The 25,523-nt window shown below is 41.8% G+C and overlaps 3 protein-coding genes across 11 annotated transcripts in view; 1 reads left to right on the top strand and 2 right to left on the bottom strand.

Annotated features, from left to right (window-relative positions):
* Positions 1–1,704, bottom strand: part of LOC143216385 (ankyrin repeat and SAM domain-containing protein 1A) — a 102,438-nt gene extending 100,734 nt beyond the window's left edge. For all 3 annotated transcript variants that reach the window (XM_076439359.1, XM_076439361.1, XM_076439362.1), the window contains exon 1: positions 1,319–1,704. In XM_076439359.1, coding sequence (XP_076295474.1) covers positions 1,319–1,422 — 104 coding nt within the window. In that variant the 5' untranslated portion in view covers positions 1,423–1,704. The remainder of the gene's footprint in view (positions 1–1,318) is intronic.
* LOC143216387 (transmembrane 7 superfamily member 3) lies at positions 1,242–12,951 on the top strand. 6 transcript variants are annotated; one of them, XM_076439367.1, is made up of 9 exons: positions 1,242–1,904; positions 2,037–3,130; positions 6,517–6,849; positions 7,157–7,419; positions 8,728–8,899; positions 8,989–9,129; positions 10,471–10,593; positions 11,837–12,100; positions 12,688–12,951. In XM_076439367.1, exons 2-9 carry the CDS (start codon positions 3,088–3,090, stop codon positions 12,774–12,776), a joined length of 1,428 nt encoding a protein of 475 aa, XP_076295482.1. In that variant the 5' UTR covers positions 1,242–1,904; positions 2,037–3,087; the 3' UTR covers positions 12,777–12,951. The 6 variants fall into 6 exon arrangements, with proteins under 6 accessions (XP_076295482.1, XP_076295481.1, XP_076295480.1 ...); XM_076439366.1 differs by having other exon boundaries at positions 1,999–3,130; XM_076439368.1 differs by lacking the exon at positions 1,242–1,904 and having other exon boundaries at positions 1,911–3,011; positions 3,076–3,130.
* A 5,432-nt stretch (positions 12,952–18,383) lies between these two features.
* Positions 18,384–25,523, bottom strand: part of Toy (paired box 6 protein twin of eyeless) — a 61,799-nt gene continuing 54,659 nt past the window's right edge. For both annotated transcript variants that reach the window (XM_076439364.1, XM_076439363.1), the window contains exon 10: positions 18,384–23,775. In XM_076439364.1, the coding sequence (XP_076295479.1) occupies positions 23,687–23,775 (89 nt within the window). In that variant the 3' untranslated portion in view covers positions 18,384–23,686. The remainder of the gene's footprint in view (positions 23,776–25,523) is intronic.

Below are 25,523 nucleotides of genomic sequence, written 5' to 3'. Positions count from 1 at the left end.
GGAGAATTTTTTTCCAATATTATATTTCACGAAATTCCAGTATCATCTATACATATTTTTATCAAACGAAATATCTTTTCAGTGTCCAAAAAAGAAATAGGTGTTCCCGTTCCGCTGCTGAACGTTCTCTCCCGCAACTAAAGATTTATTCTAAAAACTCTAAAATAATCGACAATGGTGAATCGTTGCGTGTTTGTCCGAGTGCATCTTCGGCCATCGTGCTTGAACGGGGGGGGGGGGGTGATTCATGGTCACGGTGAAATCATGAATAATCACTGAACAATAACGAGCGAACACATACGGGCGCATTATTCTCGACAGATATTCAGAGCAAGCCCGATTATGCCGGGAAAATTACCTTCCGCCCGTTCATTTCCACCTAGGAATCATATTAAACGTGTTACACGAAAATTCCCAATTATTAAGCGTCGTGCACAAGCGCGCGCGGCAAGAACCCGTGTGCTCACCCGAGTCCGGTCCCAGTTTTCATAAAATACGCGCCGTAAATCCAATTAGCGTCTAACGGCGTGCTACCCGCGAAAATCTCTCGCGTGATCGAAACGCAAAAGAGAGGAGGGAGAGAGAGAGAGAGAGAGAGAGAGAGAGAGAGAGAGAGAGAGGGCGCAGTAGTAGAGCGAAAAAGAGAAGAAAAAAAACGAAAGACGTTAATTATAACGTTCAGTGGTCCAAACAAAAAGAAAAAGTTCCAAAACATCCGGCCGCGTATACGATTCACTTTGGTAAAGTTCCGCGATTTAATTGACGGGGCGACCATACGCGGAAACAATCGACGCGATTAAGAAACAGGAACAACCGGCACGGCGCGGCGCGGGAACCGCACGGAAATCGTCGGGATTAATTTTAAAAAATGTAGCGATCAATCGAGCGTAGGTAATTTCACTGAGACACGGGTACCGGTACGCGTAATGACTCGTTTGATACGGTTTACATTCGAACACAGTTATCTGTGCCCGATTAATAAGCCGCTAAACGCGGAACTAACGTCGCGGGCGACAGGAAATAATTGAAAACGGCCGTCGATACGCAGGGCACAGCGTGTATGTGTAATGAGCACAGTTTTGTCATTCGTGGCACAGAAATCGTCGCACGGGAGAAGTTCATGAGAGATCGGTGACAGATAAACGGTGATCCACACACACACACACGGACGCGTTGACAGAGAGTCCGGCCCGTTTCGCAAGGTAACAACGGGGGCGATCGCATTTCGAGGGAACACGATCGTCGGATAGGTGAAACAGAGTGCTTGGAAACGGCGAAACATCCGAGGAAAAGCAAAGTGTAGCACGGTGACACCCACCTTGCCAGTGGACCACTCCTCTTCGCTCGTTGACCCAAAATCTTCTCGACCACGGTGACATTTCCGCTTCTCGCTGCCTCGAGCAGCTCCTGATCCTTCCCCATGGTCCATTTACACCGTAATCAACGCCCGATGTTCACCTGCACACTTGTCAATTTCTGTTTTTACTACGATTACTCGCGTTTCATTGATCCAGCGTGGCCATCTTGGGCCGACTGCGTCGTCACCTCGCGGTCACTTCGCGAACACAGCGAGATCGCGCGCGCAACAGAGACAGCGACAGGCCAGGCCCTCGATTATTGGCTGCTCGCGAGAGAGACGGAACGACGCGACGCGACAGAAGGCTCGATGTGTACCGCGCTCAGGCATGTAGTCGACTGTAAGGTGCCAGCTGTTGCGCCATACTGATTTTCTGTAGCTTTACGCTAGCTCGGCGTACCAGCAATTTCATCGAATAAGTGTGTCGCGCGGCTCCTATCGCTGATCGACATGAGCGACGGTCATCTCAGACAGCCACTGATCCTGCTTTTGCTCGCCGGTAGCTGTTATGCCGTTGTAAAAAATCCGATAAACCAGGCTCTCTACGGTAAGCACATAACCTCAAAGTTCAATATACCCGGTATGTCCCTTGTTTTATTGGTACCGATGCTTGATTCAAATGAATTTTAACGGATCTTTAGGAGAGAACAGGTGTTGTATCTGACACGTGAAATTTCAGCTTTGGTAATTCTCATGCTTTTCGAAGATACCAGAGATAGATAATTGTTGCATAAAAGGTTACACCTCATCGATTTCGATGATTTTTTAATGTATTGTCAAGATGAAGATTTTCAACAGCTACTACTATTTATATTGAATTTTGCCTATACTGCACGTTTGTGGCCTGCGTATGAATGACGATGGTCGATAAACGATCTTACTGGATGAACTTGTCGAAAAAGACGATACGCAAAGCCTCAAAAACTATAACGTTCCACTGGACCCAAAAATAAAAAGTGATCGCCTCAAATTGACTTAATTAAGGGTTGGTAATGAATTAGGTTTCAGAATAAGTTTGTTTTTGCTTATTTTCATGGGCTATTATATGTATATTTTACTTAGGTTTTGAAACCTAACCCAATCCGAATTTTTATAACGTCGTTGCTGGGGTTAAACCTGATCGAAAACTATTAGAAAATATTGAAAAAATCTATAATCATTAGTAAAATAAAATTCAGCAAATAATGTTTTATATTTACGATACCAAACCTTCATTGAACATTTGTTTTGAAACGTTTACGACCGCGTAACATAATACCGTATTGTATAGTTTCTTGGTAGGTGTCGTGATACACTGCAAAAATAGTTGACGAGCGTTTACACCATGCTTACCATTGCTAAACGCCTGCCGCGGACGTGCACGTATAGGCAAAATTCAATGTAGTAGTAGCTGCAGTTTTTCGCGAATATCTCGGGAACAACGGCCAAGCGACGGTTACATGTATATAGGAAAAAGTTGTTCAGAATGTTGAGTTTTACAACATATTTAAATTTTATCAGAATCGCGAAACTGTAACCTTTTATGCACAATTAAATACCAGATGTTTCCACTGACGACACGGCAACTACGCTGCTGATATATTGACTTTCGGCGCACGTTGATGGCGAATTTGCCCGAATTTTCCTGAGGAGGATAGATATTTTCAATTCTCAGGTTTGTCCAACAAAAGCGTACTGACAAAAAATATTTGAGAACATGTATTAACAACTGTAAATAGTTTCTATGCAAAATGCATTCAAGGAAAACAACAAATGTGAAATGTATAAATTGTGGTGAGGATTCATAAATAACTATATTTTTCATAAATGCTTTTAATGTAAACTTTTTAAAAATAGTGCACTCCTGTATACATATATCGCAACATATATTAATTAAATAAGCATTTTTATGTAAATAGTAGTATAGAAATATCATCGGTCTGAAAAAACCCACCTATGGCCATCCTGTATAACAGTTTTATTAACGGCTGCACGAGTGTTAATCATGGATCCAACTTTGTCCATTGTACATTGTCATCTTTGTTCTAGTCAGCTTTCTACTAATTTCCTTTGTACAAAACAATTAGCGATGTCTATATTTGACAAATACAATCAATTAAAATTCTAGACCAAACACTTTTTATGAAATTTGCATATGATGACTGGGATAGCCTGTCAATCAGAATGATATGTTCTCCGTTGTGCGCTTTGTTGCTTCAAGTCACCGTTCTCTTTCAAAATCCATTTGTTTCCAGTTTTATTAATCCAGCGTCACGGCATGTTGGTATTTGAAATTGTATGTTCGATTCACATTACATTTTTTTTCAAATACATTAAATGTTGCAGAGATATCGCCAGTACATTCTTGTTGGACAGACTGTAGATTGTTAAGATGTATATTCTAATAAAATACAATACTATGTCAATGAATTACCAAAAGATCCACTCGAAGAGTGAAGAAATTTTATTCCCGCTACTAGGGGAATTCCCTTCGAATGCTTGATTGGGAAACAATGTGTCGTACGCGTGAAGGCAAATAAAAGCTTCTACTAGTGACTCTTGAAGCAAATAATCGGTTCTGTATGCATAAAGAATGACGTATTTACTAGAAACAGTATTTACTCAATTTTACTACATGGTACTAATATAAAATTATGCATTAGGAATCTAGTATTGGCTTTTACTTACACTTAATACTTACCAGCACTTTCTTTTTTAATCTTAGTTTATTTAAGGTCAGGTCACATCAACAGCTTAGGTTATTTAGCAACCACATTTGGATTACATTACATTACAGATGTATAGTTTAGGTTGTGCATATAATATGTTACTTACAAGCACTTACTTATGTTGATGTATACCACTTAATGTAATATGATCCAAGGTAGGATATAAGTTCATTTTTAGGATGGGATTTTCAAAATTAGCATTGTAATAGGTCGTTAAAGAATTGATACACACTGTGTTTTTGGTAAACAACGCGCACTCTTCTGTACACACAAAAATGACTATAACTTGCATGACGTTGTTTCATTCAAATGATTTAATGAACTGCAATAAGGAATTATTTCAAATTCATTAATTTAAATATCACATAAAATAAGTTATGTCTGCTATATGTTCTGTACAAAATAAACATAACATATTAGTTAAAATAGTAAATTAATTAAAGGGATCGATGTTATCAAAAAAAAATGTTCTTACAAAAGTTATTTGAGATAAAGGGGGATATTAATGTGGCACGAATTTTTCTGTAAATGCAGTGGTGGGGGAGTTATTAAAATTTTGTATATTTTGTATGGACCGCAAATATTCGAAACCTTGTTCAATTTTGTGTTTTAAGTCGCTGTAAATAACACACACGTTTCAAGAAACGGTAAGATCCATTGAAAATAATCTTGACGAACAAAATATAGTCGTTTGGATATAAGACTTGAACACATTGAACTTTATATGGTCGTAAACCTTCTCTACGAATTATTCGTTTCACTGTAGAATAACTGATATATGTACTCACTCGTCGGGCTATTCCGCGTAATCCCATAAATGTTAACGATGCACGAGCTAGTGCGATTGCTCTTTTTTCCTCACGCCAATGGACGCGCGTGGTTCAGCTGCTCCCAAATGTGGATTGAGATCAAATCGTTGGTCTACTCTTTGAAAATCACGTCGATCTAGAACAGGCCTGGCCAACCCAAATGGTTTCACGGGGGCCACTTTGATGACGCGTAACGTTACAGCGGGCCGCACTTTAGGTAAACATGCTTTTAGAAAATGTATTAGGACCTTGAAAATAAGTTCTCGCTGTTTCTTCAAATATGGCAGTAGCAGTACCCCGTTCGTGGAATTTCGAATGGTAACACACATGCAAGGCAGTAGTGTATCTAACCTTAAATTTCAGTGTATGGTAGTTCACTTTAGTGTAAACAAAGTAATTTTTTCTTAGTTCTGAAAATGTGTGTCTACTTTTGTGCCAAATAAAGTGTATTTGCGGGGAATTTTATTGCACTACTTTATTTAAAAGAAATCTGCAGCTGAAGCACATAGAATTCTTGTTGAGGCTTATGGTGACAATGCTTTGTCGGATACGACATGCAGAGACTGGTTTCGACGCTTCAAAAATAATGATTTTGAACTTGAGGATAATGAACGTTTTGGCGCACCGAAAAAAATTTGAAGACGAAAAGTTGGAGGAATTACTCGAATTATTGCTAGTGATGGGCAATACTTTGAATGAAATGTTTTTGTTCCTTATAATTTAAATAAAGCTTTTATTTTGTAAAAGAAACAGCGAGAACTTATTCAAGGTCCTAATAATACAAATACGAAATGAATAAAACTTTATTGTTATGCTATGAATCAATATAACGAGTAAAATTTTCATGAAATAAAGTGAAATTACTCGTTAATTATTAGGTTTAGGGCTAATGAAGGTCAATACTTTTTTACTCAGAATTCGACATTTTTCCATATTTTGGTATAAAAATATAGTTTTCCATTAAAAAAAAAACAAAGTCGACCTTCAAATCTCCGAAACGCTTCCACCTGTACAAAAAATAAATACGCTACATAATGTACCCCTTCAGACTATGCAACTTCTGTATACAAAACTTTATCGTGCAACGCATACTTTGGAAGTTATTATAGGTGTGCAAGTTGCATGTATGCTTATAAAATCGTTTCTGTAGGACATCTTTAAAACTATTGACTGTATCAAAAAATTTGTTGCACAAAACCCGTCTTTTATGTTGTACAACTTTCTTTCGTAAAACAAACGGTTTTCGAAAAAATTGAGAAAAATGTCAGAACAAAATTAACAAATTCTTTTCTGAAATTTGAAAACTGAAGTGTTTTCTCAGTGTCTTTTATCAATAAATATTAACGAAAAATGTGTATTTTTGTTAACTTGCGGAAGTTACTTTTTTTAAGTTGCGCATTATTTTGAAGGATATTGCGTACATTTCCTTTATTATACATATATAAGTCAAACGAATTGTCTTTTTATCACTCTTTCGTAGTTTTAATAAACATTTGAAGGTTTAAAGAACATAACGAAGGTGTGAAAATACATTTTGTATAGTTCCCGCTGTACATTAAAATAGCCGAGAATAGTGCAAAAATATTTGATTGCTACATTGCAAAGGTAATCGTGGAACAGTAATGTTTAATAAATTTTACAGATGGGAGTGTATTACACATGTCTGGAGCTGTTAGCAACAGCGATGCATTTATTCAACAAATGACCATAGCCCCAAATGCTAAAGTTACCATTAACATAACAGACGTATCATCTTCCACCTCGTTTATCATCGCTCAAGTTCATGTATATCAATATAACGTTACGTTGTCATACGATGAGGACTTTCCACATATCATATCCAACAGAACAGTGTACGGGTCTAATATCGGCCTTTACGTTAAACCAAACTCGACGGTTACTCAACTGTACTTGAAAAACCGTAACAATAGGGAGCTTCAGGGTATAGCCGTTGCCATTTTTTACGATCACAAAGGTGAGTTCATCTATAATAATCTCTTGTTATATTAGCTCAATAAAAATCCAATATTATCCCCTCCATCCCTACGTCGCAGTTGAAAATTGAATAAGTAAAAATTAATTTTTATGTATACCTAATATGTATACCTTCTTAGTAACTCGTCGGCTCGCTCGAAATTGAATTGGTAACTGTGTGCGAGATCAAATGAAGTGGAAATTATTTTCATTTAATGTTGGTGTCGGATGCGGGCTCGATAATAATAAACTGTATAACAGGAAACAAAATAACAATTTGGACCATCAGCTCTTTATTCTCTTCGTAGCACCCGTACCGGGTGGATGCAACATGGAGTTCGATCACGCAATCGCACCGTACACGAAAGTACAGCTGCAGGACACTATAGTAACGGTTGACTCGCAACCAGCGTCGGTACCATTTAGCGAACATCCAAATTGTGATAAAAACCCTGTGGAACACGAAATGTATCAGATGTACCTGTCCGAGCGGGACTTCAGCCCTGAGTCTTACTTCCAGGGTATTATAAGTATGCTCACCGTGAGTGATATCATGGATAATGGCTATCAGGTACTTCAGTATCAGTTTTAACCCCTAATTATCTTTTCCGGCCTAATTTCGGTTCTTCAGAATGAAAACACCCCTTGGACGTAGAAAGGTATTCAAAGCTATAGTAGACATTTAAAAAATATTTAGAATAAAATGGAATGTTTTTCATGCTTTATAAGATAATGCTATTACATTGATAGAATTTTTTTATTTAAATAAAAATCCCCACACCACCATTTTTTTGTAAAAAGGTTTGAGCTTTAGAACAATCGGCAACCCTATTTGACCCCCGAGTGGCGAACTTTTCTAACAACTACACGGTTAACGCTATTTACAACTTTATTGACCAATACACTGCGAACTTTATGCAGTTATAAGAAAAACAAATACAGTATTTTATCCATAAATGTCCCAAATGTCTGGCCGGTAAGTGTCCCAGAACTCTATCCCCACTATACAGCGGGGTGTACCCCCTTAGGGGGCCATGAAGCTCGAGAGGCCTCAGTTGTTGGTGAAAGTTCCATAAAAAAGTAATGAAAAATATCGGACTACATAGTTATTTTTACACTTCTCGGTAACCGAGGCCTCTCGAGCTCGGCTGTCCTCTACGTTCGGCAAAAGTCAAAGAATAGTATGCATGGCGTATACCCGTGTTGGGGACTTACATCGATAAAATATGAAATTGTAAAGACATTAGAAGAATTTAATGATAATTATTACGTTATGTTGGACTTGGTGAATTTCTTTAAAAAATGAAATACATCTTCACTCAACACTTCTGCTTCTTTCAATTCACTTGGAAACTTTTTCATACTTACCAATGTTTTTCCCAGCATATTTTTAAGAGTACTTTTCATAGACGCTAGTCTTTCTGTTACTCCTATCGATCCAAATTACGTGCCAGAGATTGGGTAGGTGTAGATGTCAACCTTGTGAGTTTATATGTATGTATATCGGGAACGGCTTATACGAAAAAATTCAAAATTCACCTTTATAGGCCTTGTCAAAGTCATCCCAGGATCGAATAAATAACAGCATAACGTAAAGTCCCAATCTAACAATAAGTCAATTCTCGGTTCTGTGTTGTGACATAGATCGGAATCAGATACTATTTTTTGTGGCCGCGTCGACCGCACCGAACGTAGAAATTAGGAGAACGAAGCTCGAGAGGCCTCGGTCGCCGATAAGCGTAAACGTAACTAATCCAATAACAAAAAAACTTTTCATCGCATTCACATCTTTCAAAGATATTTGCCATGAGAATTTGAAATGCGACAGCCTATAGACGAACTAAAGTTGCCAAACAATACGTGGAATATTTCCTGATAGGTCTCATACCGGAAACTAACTTCACCAATGAGAAGAATCTACAGCCGCTACACCGGGATCGGATCTGTCTACGCCACAGTGGCCACTTATGGTAATAAATCGGCTGCATACGTACCTACATTCTCGTATGCCTGCAGTCCTGCGCAGGATCCAGACTCCTGCGAGGTTTTAAGTACGTTCAATCACAACGGTTATTGCAATCATAACTATCATGGCTAACAATAAGTCAACGTCGTTAAACATCATCCCCTCTTTTTTCAGCTGATAGCTTTCCGAAGTTCGTCTGCGCTTTGTGCTTCTTCGTAGGACTCATAGGACTTTTATCAGGACACCTTGTCTACGCAATTGACCAATTTGTAGGCTTCTTGTTCGTCGGAACCATGATCGGCCACATGATAACGGGTAAGTTGTATCTGCAACTAAACGTTTCTGTACAACCCGTTATTATGCCAAAACATTAATTGTAGGAGCATTAATAGAAAGAAAATAAAGAATTTACATATGTATATTAACACTAGAAAATCTGAACACTAAAACTGACTAATTTGTATCACTTTTCAAAAATAACAAGGCCGCATTTATCGAGACGTTATATGATTATTTCTACAAAATATCAGCGAGTAAATCGGAGTGCTCAACAAGCGTCGCCACGAATCATCTTTATAATCTCAACAATTGCAACATAAAAAATCTGAATCCGTCATTTTGGCAAGTCTTGTAGTTCTTGTGTAAATTGCTTAATATACAGGGTGTACCAGAACAAGTGTCGTTCCTTGAAATGGGAGGCGTCACGATGCGATGTCACGGCGTACCGCGACACTCGCTTGCCGGCGCGGCTTGGCGCGCCGGGCCAGGGCGCGCTCTGATTGGTCCGTGTTTTTCGTTAATAACTCCTAAACAAAGCCGCAGTTGACATTGGTGCAAAGGAAAATGTCTCTTAGAATGGTCTCAGGAACCTCCCATTTCAATTAAGTACACCACATTTGGGACACCCTGTATAGTTGAATTTGTGTCGGGGTAAACAAAATGAAAGTAGCTATTTAACACCAAATATCTACCAAATATCTCATTAAAAAAATTGTACCAATTTCCTTTTTTTAAATCTGATTTACTGATTGTTATTTATTATTGATAATATACATAGAACTTGACAATATAGAAAATAGATAGAACAAAGATTGACAATATAGAAAATTAATAGAAAATTAATATACATAAAATTGCAAGTGTTCCGTGATTTTGAAAGGGTAAAGAACCACTGATCTAGACTGTAGGTTCTGGAGTATCAAAAAATTGATATTTCTGCACGCAACTTATCACAATTAAACTAAATAAGTAGCTACTGCATTGAGAATAACAGAAAGACTAATGTGTCCGCCAAAAGAACCCTTAAAGATATAGTTTGTAAAATGTACAATATTGAAATTGTAAACTGTCCCAAGCCTCGCCAATTGTATAGTTATAAAAAAGGTCCGCGTACGAGTCCTAAAGTAAATATACTGTAGGTATAGAATGAATATAAATTTCCCTTTCCTTTTAGAAAATTTTGAAGGACGGGAAGTTATAATTTTCGTTGTCGTGAAGAAACTCGTACGGCAAGGGGTTAAACCGATATTATATTCTCTGCTTTTGCGTGCTGGGAGTAGCTGTGAAAACAAAAATAGCCTGGGTCAAAACCGACCCGGTACGCAGATGAAGAAATCCGCAACCTATCACAGAATCGTACTATTTCGTTTGTTCCAGGAAGCATCGGATACGGTTCATTGATAGGATTTGGCGCTGCGGCGGTGTTCTGCCGCATTCCTTATAGTTCAAGTGTGAACGTGGGATGGTTCTTCGCGTGCCTCATCTTCTTCTTATCGCCAGGTAAAAAGAGGCTAACGACGAAAACAGAAATAACGTGTGGAACATTCCTTAACGTATCGTGAACGAAAGTATCCCGTGGTGAGCTGCTGCTCGTGGGAGAGGTCGCGAGGGGCTGTAGCAAATTATAGGAAAATAATTGAAAGCCGGCTTAAAAACAGAAAGGAATAAAAGAAAAGGGAGGACGAGCTTGTGAGAGAGAGACAGCTCTTCTCCACCTCGACCCAAACCGAAGTTAGTTCGAGTTTGGCGAAGGGATGAAGCACAGTCAGAGAGTCCCCCCGTAGCTTTTATCAATGTTGTTCGCTCATGTGGAAACTTCGCCTGCCAAATCCCCCATGCAGCAACGCCGGGAATCCGCGTTGCCCTCCTACCTTTCTCACCATAACGCGGCCCGAGCACCCTCGCATGCACACACGCACAGGCGCGCGCGAAAAATTCGCCGCGTGCAGACACAACCCCCGCACCAGAACCAGCCCACGACTCCCACGAACCGATCCTCCTAACCAGCTTTAAAGATTCGCATTTACCTAATTGTGTCCCCGTATTTATTTTGCGTCGGGGCCTATTCAGATTACATGGGTCGTGCTTGCGTAACTACGTCGTCGTGCTGATCTATTCCCCATAGACAGATGATCAGCCTGGCCACCCTCCGACTAGTAGTCCCTTTTTGCTTTGTCTTTTACGCAACTCGATTGCGTTGTTGCGGCTCGACTAACACCGGCGAGGCAAAGCTTACCTTTTCTTTGAGAATCGTTTAAGATGATCATCCTCTTCCTCTTGTCTGAACTGTGGTAACTGCTATTTGATAATTTTTCATGTATACTGCGGATCTCTATGAAAAATATTCAGAGTTTTTATTATATTTTAAAAATTTATTTCCTTGGTAGTTTCAATAGGTTGAAAATACTATTGCAATATCTTGAACACTAGATTTACAATAGTAGTAAAAGGAACTGTTCTTCATTACTTTATAAAAATGACAAGGGTGTGTTTAGCCAAATTTTTACCGATTTTTATCATAGATCTTTTTTCATTACAATGAGTAAAAGAAAAATAAAGTTCTATAATCTCAATAGTCGTAAATTAAATTGTAGTTCTAGTGTAAAGCCTAAATGTACCGACTCCGCAGTTTAGTTAGCTATGAATTGTAATATTTAGACACGAATGACATCGATTCCTAATTTAATATCCACCTCAGTTTCAATTACAATTACATCATATTTCGACTCCATTCTTTTTTCAGAAACTATCTCGATTCTTCATTCCAATTGGGTCTTCCTGCTCTCGTTTATAGTAACGGTGATCCTCATTTCGATCGTGGTTGCACTTACAGGACCTATCATTTGTGCTCTTATAACCGGTATAATATATTCGTCTTTCATGATTGTGCTACCGTTAGATTATTGGTTTGGATCCAGTTTGAAATACATACTGATAAATCCTACAAGAAGAGCGACCGATGCGCAGTTTTGTGATGCTATAATCTTACAACCAACTCAGGGAAAAGGTATAGTGTACATATTGTTTTTCTTAATATACATATGTAGATAATGTCTCATTTAACTCATAACTTGAATCACCAAAGTTTGTATAATATTATTGTATTAGTTTTCGAAGGCCCTTATGAACCACAAATTATGAACTTGCTTACAATAGTATTTTAATAATATAATATAATAATTTGTGTGCAGTTGAAATTCTATCTAACTGTCATAAATGCATCAAATCCGCAGTCTAGTTATTATCAAGATTATCTAATCTTTATTACTATCAGATCATGTTTATATTTTTCAACGAGTATCGCAGTAGAAAATTTGGTGTTTATGGTGCAATTTTTCACACGATAATCACGTTGTCTAACTAAGTTTTCAGCACATAAAGAATCTGTTCAACAATGTTGTGTCTGTGATTTGTTTCAAGAGAAACTGTAAAATATTGAACTAAAATCTGGTAATACTTAAATGAAAATCGTAGGCCTTGTATTTACGGCATTAGAAACAAAATAACAAATTTTTAGAGTTTGCTCTGCTATTTTACGTTTTTACTGTATATTTGATACAGCGCTGTATTATAAAAATAATATTAAACTTTCAGATATTTTCTTGATCTGCTTATGGGTGATTTTGGCATTAATTCGGCTTACGAATTGCAGCCGCCTCATAACCAGCTATGTGCCACTATAATAATACTACTACTTTAATTAATTTTATAAGATGAGTTATAAGACTTACGAATCTCACTATGTTATATATTTTATGTGACCAAATGTTCCTTGCAGTGCAAACGTTTCTGCTACTTACCCTGCCTCTGTTTTGATAAATAAAGATATATTATTTCTAAAAGATGTGATTACGATTTTTCTGCTTTTTTATTACAGTAAATCCTCTATAATCGCAAAACCCTCGGGGAGGCTTGTTTGCAAAGTTCGTATACGGATACTATTCTCTTTTGAGCTTCAAAGACCGAGCCGAACGTAGAGAAGGACAGCGCGTGTAAAGAGAGGCCGCGCGCGCTCGAAGCGACTGCGACTCTCCGCGTCTCTTTCTTTCCGCATACGTTGTCCTTCCTTGCGCCCGAAATGTTCATCGTCACAATTAAACCACTAAATAAAGTTGATATTACAGTAAGGAGCAAAACTGAACCGATAACCACAAGTTTTGTATAAATCATTATTTATATTGCTAGGAATATTGCTAGGAACTCGAAAATTTGATAAATAAAATGGCCGATTAAAATTTAGACAACAATTCGCATTAAACGTGTTTTGATAGGTAAAAATGTATAAATGACAAACAAAATTGCACTTTGTATATATCAAGAATTAGTATAGTTGTAAATTATGTACATAAGATTTAATCATCCGAATCGTTTTTCATTACTAAAAAGTTGTAAAATCGCATTTTCAAATCCATAGAGCTTGGTTTTTATAAATTTTGGGAGATAAATGTATCAGCAACACGGTCAGAAAAGGAATTCTGGTGGGACAACGTGGGACTTTTAACTTATGTCTACGTTTCTACAATACGCGCGCATCAAGTTTTACCTTCTACGTTCTCCAAAGAATATTGCCATCGTGTAACGTAATGACTAACCATTTTTGAGATACAAAAACAGGTAAACATTCTACTTACTTCCAGGAACAGCATCCATTTTGCAGAATTGAAATTGATGCACTATTTTGAAAGTAGTGCACTTTAGAACGGGGGCGTTCAATTTCCTACTACATAATGCGCGCCACAAATGCTCATCAAACGAAGGCTAACTCTGAACTGACTGCAGAAACGTACCATAAACTTTTTACCTTTTTCCTTGGTGGCATTCGGTGGTCATAACATCACTTTAGCCAACCCTAGAATTACAAACTCCTAGGAGGAAGTTCATTTTTGAGGTTTTGGCCTTGTTTTCGGGATTTGGGACCACTGTGCATAGGTCCGATTAAGTTACTGCATATGCGCAGTAGCATATACATAGAGGCCGTGGTATAACGTGAACGATTTCAAATCACTTGAAATCTGATTGAGACAGCGTTGCCAAATTCACCATGTTCCGGCCTGTACTAGAGATGTCTGTGGATGTTGGCATGCGGCTAGGAAGGAGTGGATGGGTGGGGTAACTGGGCTGAACAAATGAAAGCCAGACACGACTTGCGTTGTCATTAAAATGAATTAACATTTATTGAATCGAGACAGTGACACCTAACAGTGGTTCTATATCCTACTACTTACAATCTTAAAGGTAATCACAGCAACAATATTATCTCCATTATTCACAACACTTACGTAGATTACTGTCGCAATAATATATTATTCTCGATAGTAAATTTATTAATACTCGTACACTATATTCGTTATTAAGAATTATCATTACAGATAATAAGAAAACTGCGTAACCACTTCCGCGTCACAGGTCGATCCACGAACGATGTACAGACGCGATAGATCGTTTCGATGCAACCTATGCTATATCCATTGACAATGTTTCTTAATAAATTTGAATAGTGCCAACGAAATGAAAATTATTCATGTTTCTCGTTCGAAGCGTTGGTATACATACGTTTCAAAGCATCTAATGTCTTCGTTCTCCTTTTAAATAAAGAGCATTACTCGCCAGACATATTTTCACTCTTTCCAAAGTTCCTTCTCAAGACGCCATCTTACTTTCTAAGCGCCCGATCCGCTACGACGGTAATAATATACTACTATTAACGCTCGTCGTTGCCAAGGAAACGAAGTTACGAAGAGTATGGCAAATCTATCACGTATCACGCAGATTACGGAAAGGAAATGAATCGAATCAATGGAACTCAAGACGACTGTTCTATAAGCGGAAGAAGAATAGGAACTGAATAACGAAGCAAAGCTCCTGGACTTTTGGTTCTTGAGTTGAGTGTCAACGAGGAAGTGGTACATACGGATCGAAAACGAAGTGTATTTTGAATACGGAGGTGTTCTCGAACGGTTGAGAGACCAACGTGTGTGTGTGCTCTACCGCTGGAGATTCTCTTCTCTATCGCGGCTACTTTGTTTCAGTTTTCTTCCAAAAATATAAATTTACTAATGTACAGTCCCCGTTCATCGTGTACGTGTGTGCATTATGCGTGCGTTCCTCGCGTAGAAAAGACGTCTATACGGATTTTGTACACCTAAGTTGCCGGTTGTCAGTGGTATTCGCGGAACGCTGTCTTCCCACGCAACCTTTTTCTGTACACATAATGTGGCGGAACGTTTCTCGCCGTTCGTTCGCCCTGCCTCGTCGTCTCGTCTCGTTTTGTCTCGTCTTGCCATGTTGCCTCGACACCAATACACGAATTAACCCTATTTGACTGCTGATAAATCGTTATAGCTCGGTCTCACCTACGACCGAGTTACACGCGACGTCCTCGACAGACTCGCGTCCGGAAGTCCTTTCACGGGGTTCGTTTCCCGCAGAAGCTGTCCGCGGAGATCGGATCGCGAGAATCTACGAAACAATCGGCTTTGCTTGTTACATCCATTACACGTTTATGCCTGGGGATGACGCGGGGTGGTATGGTTAGTCGCGGAGGTAAACGAACGTGGTGTCGGAGATAGAAAGTGTCCTGGAACGGTCGAACGCAAACAGAACAACGGCGGAATCGGTGGCCGGGTATCGCTGGAGCCTGATTGAACACCGTTTCCTCGCATCAGGTACGTACCGGCGACAAAGTTTAATCGACTAGCTAACGAAGACAAGGAGAAAACCGGGGGACGAGGTCGGCACGCGCGCGCCGACACCAGAGTCGCCAGATTAAGACTTGTGGACTTGTGTGTCTCCACTCTACCTTCCCCTTCTATGACGCTACTCCCACCGCGGCTCGGTCACGTGACACGTTTCCGAGAGAGGGTAACTGTTTCCCCCTTAATTCGTGCTCCCTATGCCGACTCTGGCTAAGACGTCGCCGCCTTCAACGAGTCCTCGCGGCTGCAAACCGTAGCGAAACTATTCAACACACTGCACAGTGCGTCGTCTAATGGGAAAAAATAGACAGATCAACTTCTTTGTCAGTAAAAAAGAACTATGTTGCAACTACCCCGTCAGCCAGGCCTGCCTCGAGCAGAAATCGAGCTCAGCCTGGCGAGCAGAATCTAAGATCGAGCAGTCTTCGTTCTGCCCGAGCAGCTTCTGCCGGGCAGATGCCCGGTCTTTCTGCCAGCAGAAGGGGCGCTACTTATGCGCACGTAGATGTCCGTCCAAAATCGAACATTTTGCTTACTGGGTAGAAAAGTTGTATCTTTAGTTTACTTTTTGTTTGTTTTTTACTCAAACTAAAGTAGTATTCTGTATTCTTGACTCATTTTGTTGACAACGAATTCTACTGTTACGAGTATATGTGCTGCAAAGCTGTTATCTTCACGTATCAGCTTACTGATCGTTAGAAAACGTCGTGTCCGCTAAAATCAAAATTTCAAGCTTCTTTTATATTTTGCTCGTCCAACTTGAAGGTTCGTGAAACTATAGTTCTTTTCTGTTACTATCCGCTAATGATTAAGAAATACATTTTTTAAGAAGCGTCTTAGAAATCAAGAATTCTGAAATTCTTGAAAGGTGGATCTGCTTAGAGCAACATAACAAATTGTATTACGTTTTTTATGGTTTCTTATATTTTGTTGATTATGTATATTGCTTTCTTCTTTCTCTCTTGTTATGATTTATGTACTAATGTAATATTCATTGACCATTCAACTGTTATGTAATTGTTATAACATATAGCTTATTACAAACTTCTTATCCATTTATTTTCAATATAGAAATAATGCGAGAAACAATCAATTGTTTGTTTCCTTGTATCAACTGAATTTTTATATATATATATATATATATATATATATATATATATATATATATATAGTTTCTCTAAATAAGAAAAACTTATTATTTATCTGTATAAATGTTTTAACAAATTCTACCTTCAAATATCGATCCGAATTAATTTTCTACCCCACCGAGAACGAACAAATTAAGAAGAATGGAAATATTATAATATTTTTCTCCACATCTGCCTATAATTCGCCGCACTGTGGCACCAATCGAAACGACAAGACGAGCTTCACGAAGCAGCTCTCTTAGTTTTGTACGTGTTATCCGAATTTGCTACGCGCCACTACTCGGTTACAATCGAATTGAAATTAGCTGTACAACGTAAAGATTTTTTCACGTTACGCACACCGACCGAACTGCTCACAATTAATTGTACAACGAGAGATTTTCGACGTCCCTCAATTATGTTGTTACTTCGGGATTGAAACGAACGCGAATGGACAGAGTATACCCACTTACCAAAGTAAATACACTAGTAGCGTGGAAATGTAATTGTGGAATCTCATTTAACAATAAGTTGCGTTTCCCCCCGTTTTTTCGAATTTACCGTGTCTAATTTAACAGTAAGCTTTATTTGTGTTCCTCGTTTAAATCGGCAAGCAATTATTCACGAAATAATGCCCGAAGAGTGCTCGACGGACGAAAATTTCGCGAGCGACGCGGGCGACGCGGGCGCACACGGGCGAAAGGTAAAAGTTAATAAACCCGTTTCACGCCGAAAATATAATTATCGTGTATTGCGCCCGGGGCACAAAGTTTCGAATAATTATCAACAGTGCTCGCGTACTTACGTCAATCGTACGAAAACCTCGAGAGTGGTTTGTCGCGCGTGCGCGTGTCCTCCTATCACCGACGCGGCTCGGCGCGGCTCGGCGCGGCGGCATCGTCGGCCTACTCCCCTGTTTTTCCCTTCCCTTCACCGCTAACGCAATTAATTACAAATTTTATATCGCGTAAAAAGCCTTGTCTGAGGTAGTGCATATACATATATCAAATTACCCTGTACCGTAATTTTCCCACTTTCGCAACGCTCCGCGCGCACCCCGGCCACCGGAAATTCACTTTTCCGCGGAAACTGGTCTCGCGGGTCTCGATTATTCGTTCTGCGCGAGGGGAATTCTCTCTACGAAATGCTTCTCGGTTACGGGAAGAGATGAAGCAGGATATAATATTTCATCGAATTACCCGACGCTTTACGCCGGATCTACAAAGTGCGATCAAAAAGAAACCGGACTCTCTCAGTTCCGTTGCGAAGGTGTACGATACAGTTTGATGGCGTTGCCGATCGCTTCTCTGCACCCCCTACGTATCGGTTTGTCAAATTTCAAATATGAGCTGTGTAAATGATTTAGTGGGCTGTGTTTGTGTGGCTCTGTGATTTGTCATTCAGCGTGAAAAAGCATAGGATGGACGTAAAATTGTTTGTTAATTCCAACCTGTTAATTCCACTCTACCTTCGCCTTCTACGACCCTATTCCCCCACGCTTCGCTACGGCCCGGTCACGTGACGATCATGTGACTAATCCGTTAATGGCAGAGAGAGAGAGGGGGGGTACCTTCTCTCCTCAATTCGAGTAAATTCCCCTCATCCGGCAACTCTGGTCTCGCGTAGCAGCAAGGAAGTAACCAAGGACCTAGAGACCAAGTAAAGCCATCAAATTTTATCCGACACCGTTGCAAAGGAACCGACAGAGTCTGGTATCTTTATGATCATCACGCCTCGTCAAACCGAGAGTTCGATAAACCGATCCGTTGCGAGCGGAACGGGTCCGCTTTGTACAATGAAAAATCGACGGAGATTTCGCGTTTCGGTGTCCTAACGCTCATCGCGTCGCCTGGAGGGAGGATGGGACCGATATGCCTCGAGGCTGAACCGATCGATCGCAATCTTTCGTTGTGCCACATTCCTGCTGCGATCTCCGTTCCAAGACCTTGTCGGTGATGTGTGTGAAACGTATACGTTCGGCTCTGCAGCAACTCCGGGGAAACAATGAGCGAATAAATGTAGGCTCGGATCGCGTGACTACGCCGCCCCAGCGGGAACAGTAGCTTCGCTGCTGCTCTCTTGTTCTCGCCGTCAGTAAAATCTGCGGTTCGCTTCCGGTTCAAGGGAGAACATCGAATATAGGGGTAAAAGAGCTGTGTTTGTATGGGTGTGTGTACGTTCTCGAGCGCGCGTGGAGCGTGTGTGTGCATGCGTGTGTATGATCTCTATGAAATGGTACGATCGAACGGGATTGGAATCACCGTTTCTCTTACCTACACGTATATACACAGTTATCGACGATCCTCCCTAATGTACATTACAGGCTAGGAAGAAAGTAACAAATGCTATTTTACAATCATCTTTATACAGAATGTATCGGCGTTCCGGTCGCGAGCTACGGGCCATCGATGACACGGGGGAGGTAAATGGGACGACAGCCCACCGCGAGCATCAGAAACGATCGGCTTGTGAGAGACGAAGCTATTGGACTCCGGACAATCACGCTGAACCGTGGAAACGTCGTCGTGCTCTCTCGTCTTTGAACGTCCAGCTGCGGACGTCCTTACGGTTTGTTATTACTCGAGCGACGTACTCGGCTCAAGTCGTTTCGGAACGTTAACACACGGCAATCGATGTTCTAGTCCTGGTTATCAGCTACAGATTGGATTGTCTTAATCTAGAATCGCGTTCACTTGGACCAAAGGGTGTAACGATCATCGTGTGTACTCGGGGAGAAATGTACAATGTGCGAACGTGTTTGTCGGTATCCGGTATTCGAGTACTGGGTGGTACGTGTTCTTGAGTACTTGACGCCTGAATACTGACCATTCGAAGCTTTGAGATTGCCGCGCGAGCAGAGTCGCCAGATTCATACTCGTGTCCTCACTCTACCTTCCTCTTCCACGTTTCACTCCTCTTTGTCGTACACGTGTCCGGTACTGGCAGAGAGTAACTTTTCCCCCTTAATTCGTGCTACCTCCCCTCATCTGGCGACTCTGGCCACGGGTGCTTGACACACGCGATAAGTACTCTGCAGTAAAATACTTTTGTCGCTTGAAAGACCGGTGGATCTGGACGTCATTTATTATTCGAAGTTGTCTATTTGTTTTGTATCGTTGGTACCGATGCTCGGTATTCTGTACCCAAGTACTCGGAATTCGGTATACGAATCGAATCGTTGCTCGTCGCGTTCTGAACACAAGTTCGGGGAAATCTCTTCGTGCAAATACAAAACGTGTCAATGATTCGTGTTGTTTCTAGGACACAGTTCCTGCCACTTGCTGGACACACGTGGTTCCAGCGACAAAAGAAGTTATTGAGAGGCTTTATACGCTGAAGGAACTGAACCTATAATAGATCGCTCGAGTTCTTGGTAAAGCCTGCAAGTAATAGTGTCAACCTTCAACGGAATTATGATACGTTAGCTCGAACAAATCTATCGAGAGTATTGAATGCGATTGGTTCTGAGTATTATTCGTAGAACGGTCCACCAGAACGAGACTTACGCGTTGTCCAGTTTATGCTTTTAGAAAAGTCGAAATAAATTCTATCCTATTCCTTTCGATTATTTTCAGAGAAATAACTAAGACCATCTATATTTCGTTCGAAGGAATTGCTGTCTAGTTTACCAATCTTTATGTTCTGGCAGTTTTTGATTTGGTCTTTTTTCAACTAAACGGTAAACATGTCGGTGTTTGCTCGGAAAACGAAGTTCGACAGCAGTCGCTTTTTTGAAAGAAGAGAACTGTTCGGTCTGGAAAGCGTTGCCAGCCGACGACGCCATAGCTGCGAGCAAGCATGATGGCCGTCCTCCGAAAAAAGCCACCCTTGAGGTAGCTATCAATCTCGGCGTCCCTTGTTCGCGAAGGAAACCAACGCCTATCTCGCAAAAATATTTCCAGCGGCAGAGCCCGCCCCCAATCTCTTTACGGCAATACTGCTGCTCGATAGGTAGAAATGGTAGTTACAAAATATTTGTACAGTGTGAAAACATGTCAGATGGCTTTGAATTTCCATTTATTTCATCAATTTTGTGAAAGTCTCGTGACTTCTCATGACAATGAAACTGTTAAACGATTTATTACGAGCAGATCGATATGCTAGATTCGAATTTCAAGTTTTGAAGGTTTGGGATCGACATAGAATTGCATTGTTTCCCGAATGCCGTTTCGGCATTCGAAATTTTCGGTTTCGATAGTCTCTGGAATCACGGTGGACCGTCCAAACAATCAGTCTCGGCGTGACGAGGCTTCGTGCGTTCATTCATACAAACTGTCTTGAGTAGAAGGACAATATACCCTGCGTGACCCGGGTCATGCGTATACTTCTACGGCTTCTAGATTAAACGTGAACCGAAGAAGAGACATCGATTCTCTCGGCTCTCCTCGATATACCGCGCGAGCGCAACAATCAACGACTCCGATGAGACACTTTCGCTTTCGTACGCAAAGAATATTGGTCACGCAAACAGCTGGCGATCGATCTGAAAGAAACCACAGGATCATCGACGAGCGCCCCTCCTCCGAGCGATTCGAAATTTCGAATGCGAGCGTCTCCGTCTCTCGGCAACCAAGGTAACTGAAGCATCAACAGTGACCTGTCGTCGGCGAAATTTGGCAAGCTTCCAACCAGGCTAATTAATCGAATTAAAGCAGACTCGTTAACCTTTTTTCGGCTCCTGTTGCGTCGTTCGTTTAACAGGCCCCCGAACTCGATTCTTTTAAACCCTTTGTTCTCGCGGTAGTGAAAACTCTGAACCGACCGATCGTTGCAGCGATTTTTCTCACGAATCTTTCCTCGTTCTATCCCGGTAAAATCGTTGAACGTTTCTACGGGTGTACAATAATACGATAAAAAGTTTAATAGAATTGACCTCTGTTCTGACTCCCTGTTACTCGCGTGCCGAGAAATTCTTGAATGGAAGGAATTTCAGCGTCCTATAAAAGTGTGATATTGTGGATCGATAACTATATATGTATAAACGTCGCATCGCGAAGACAAAAAGCTGAAGTCGTAGGTCTGCTTGAATTCAAGCAACGATTCACCCGTCGGTAGACTGATTCTGGTTGATCGAAGCATAACAAAATTCTACCGACCGAACATACAGGGTGGGCCCGAAATCGTAGTGGAACCGGGCAGGGGTAGATTCTAAATGCAAAGATAAGTCGAAAAAAGGAATAACATTTTTTCGTTAGCACTAAAGTGCTTTAGTGCGGAATGGCTCGCGGAACAGATGTGGTTGCTTCTCTCCATTTCTTGCAAAGAAGGTGAGAAGTGGCTGCTTCTCTCCCTCCCGAAGAGGAGTAGCAGCAACATCTGTTCCGCGAGCCAGCGTCGCCCAGGCCTGCTTTAGTATATGGCGGCAGTAGAATTGGTTGATCATGGTCAGAAGCGTCAGACGATTCCTATGCAATACCACGTGCATTCGCTGCATTTTCAAACTCGGCTTTGTCGAAAATGAAGCTTCGGATAAAAAAATGTTATACCGAATCACCCCCTGCCCGACTGTACTACGATGTCCGGCCCACCCTGTATAATTTCCGAAGGAAACCGCTTCTTTCAATTCCACCAGCAGGTGGAAAAGCAAATGGAAGCGTCTCTAGAGACTAAAGGTGGGGTCTCCTACTCACGTTTGGACGCAGCGTTTTGCGATCCATACTCCATTCGTCGTAACATCATGCTGTGTGTATAAGAGGCCCCAGAATCGCAAAATGCTGCGTCCAGACGATGAAGGAACTCTCGACGAAATCGAGAGACACTGTCGTCAAAGCGGTCAAAATGAGCTTGCCACTGGCAAATGAGCTGGTCAAAACTATTTCCATTTCATTCATGAAACTAAATGGAGTGGTTCAAGTTGACATATACAGATTTGATGAGAATCGAGTACAGCGAAGTGGGATTTGGATAAGTGGAGACAATGCTTTTTGCATCTGATAAAGTTGCAACGAATGCATTAAGCATTCACAAGGTGAATTTGCAGATTTTGTCCAGCTAGAGAGCCCATTTTGACCATTTGGTGTTCCATAGTAGCGTGCGGGTAGACCCGAGCCTCTAGTCAGGTCAGGATCGCGAAAGTTTGCAAAGTTCGAAAAGCTAAAATACAAAAATTCGATTGGAAGGTCATGATGAGAAAGCGTCATACTCGCGTGATCACAAATTTTTGGGTTCTCAAACTTGATTCTACCCGACTGCAGCTTCGAGTGCCCGAACATTGCAAGCTTCCGGGACCCCGACCCGATCCCGAGTCAATTTCCCGATTCGACTCGAATACGAAATTTCGAGTGTGCTGCACACACACCTTTAGCGTTCAAAGCGTTGTAGCAAGCTTTCGGTACCGAGTTGCGCTCGACAGTCCCGTCTGGAGGCTAGGACAGGACACTTCCACAGTCTGTGGTGATCCTCTGTTTTCTAGACGCGGTGCGCCGCGCCGGTATCTTGGTCTCGTGACAAATCCTACGCGATTCGAGTGATCGGGGTCAGCGATTCGTCGGACAGCGGCGAGCCGTGATCGAGTGTCGCGCGCGCGCACGAACCATCTCTGGGAAGAGAACGTTCGGAGAGGATTGATCGGTTCATTCACTCACTGGTGTCGGAGGTGTGCACGGGAGTGGTAGCCGGTGTGTTCGAGGGCTGATGTTGCGTCGGCTGCTGCGTTGGTATGCCAAGGGACGCGAGCAGCGGTCGGGACACTGCACCAGGGGTGGCTGTCGGTGGTGGCGGGCTCTCCTGGCCCACGAGCAGGCTCGCAGGCGGGAACCCGAAAAGCTGGGATCACTGGAGCCTCGGCCAATAGTTACCGGTCAGGTCCGGAGTTTGCGACGGGATCTGCACTGGCACCGAAACGCCCGCCGATATCACACCTGGAAAACAACCAAACGCGTTTCCTTCGTGCGGTCAATCTATAAAGAGAGCAGAAGGATCTTTATACGAAACAAACAATTTCTACAAGAATTGTAAATTCTTGATTGGCAAGAAAGTCATTTCCGTATTTTAAGGTGAAATAAAACCGAATTAGAATTTGAATAAAGAACTATTCAAACGGTGAACTTTAATAATAAAAAAATAAAAAAATAAAATCTTTTATTTAGAGTTATTTAGTTTTCGGAAAGTCATTGAAATAATTCTGATACAGCTGCCGGAGTTCTATGTATATGTATAGGATAATAAATCCGGCATATCTTTATATTTTTGCAGTCTAGTAGACAAGCGATCGTTCTATCGAATTGGTAGTATGCAATTCCACACTTTGCGGGTAGAAGTTTCCATTTAAACAAATGCAACAGCTAGTCTAGTAATAGGGCCGAGAATGAATTTGTACACCTAATAGTGTATCGCACAGCATACAGGCCCCTTTACATAATCTCGTACGATCGTTCTAAAAGGCATGTTCTTTCAGCGAGCGAACTTTCGCCAAACCTGAATCGAGCTAATCCCCCATTCATAACATTTTTACCGTCCATCGGCTATCCAACGATCAAGCTGGAATACATATTTAAGGTGCGCTTCGTGGAACAGAGGAGCGTATAAATCATGGTACAACGAGTGAGATCAAGCGGCGCGTTCTCCGTGAAAACGATACACGCCAAGGGTCGGCGGGCGGGCACTTAGCAATGGAAACGACGCGACGGGACATCGCCGGTGGTGGTGATGGCAACGAGCGCGGTGAAAGTCCCCGGCGCTCATGCACGTAAAACGATTATGATGGATAAGTTGCGGCTCGTTCCGCACGTAAGAAGCGCGAGAAACGAGGAATAGAAGGGGGATGGAGTGGAGCAGGGGAAGAGAGGGATAGGAGAGGACGGTAACGGAGGGAAAAGCGAAAGGAAGAGAGAGCGAGTGGAGCTAGGCGAACGGGGCGGAAAGACAAAAGGAATGCGGCGCGTGTTCCGCAGTATTCCACCATTCTACGGCGTTCCACTCCATTCCTGTAGGTACGCCGCGCACCCCCGTGTTTCCTCCCCTTTGGGTTCGCACGTTATTGAGCGCTCGCCCAGCCGAGGCGAGACCCAACCCATCCACATCCTCTGTTCGCCCCTGTATACCTTAAAGAGAGGAAGAGACTGTGGGACAGAGACGGCGAAAACAAGCCCAGCCACGGCGAAACAGAGACAGCTCGAGAAAGAAGGAACAGGGGTTGCAGGGCAGCAGGGAGGGACAAGGTACATGGTGTGGGTCGTCCCTCCACAGTTTTCGTTAAACGAGAGGGGTCGAAGGGACGCGGAGCGGGATTGAGAACAGAAAGTTGAGGAAGAAAGAAGCTCTGCGCTCGACAGAGAAAGTGCGAATCGGAGAAAATGGAAAATTCACCGGCTACGTCTGCGGTCGGAGGGGACGGAGAACCACCGAACATCCCATTCTTCGATTCAACCCTCCCTCTGCCTCGGCGCGGCGGCGGCGCCGCCAAGAGAGATTTGTTTTAAAATCCTTTGACAATTCCGTGGACGAACGACCCACGTGCCCCGCGCGACAATCTCTCGGCCACCCCAGAACTTTTCGCTGGATCCGAACCGACCTACCCTGCCACCTTCCTGTCACACGTCGCCGGGAACAACCGCTATATCTATAGATTACATGCAAAGAGGTTTCCGGGTAATCCGCGACGGTTTAT

The sequence above is a fragment of the Lasioglossum baleicum genome, chromosome 15, assembly GCF_051020765.1.
Source record: "Lasioglossum baleicum chromosome 15, iyLasBale1, whole genome shotgun sequence".
NCBI lineage: Eukaryota > Metazoa > Arthropoda > Insecta > Hymenoptera > Halictidae > Lasioglossum > Lasioglossum baleicum.
This window is presented reverse-complemented; position numbering and strand designations above follow the sequence as displayed.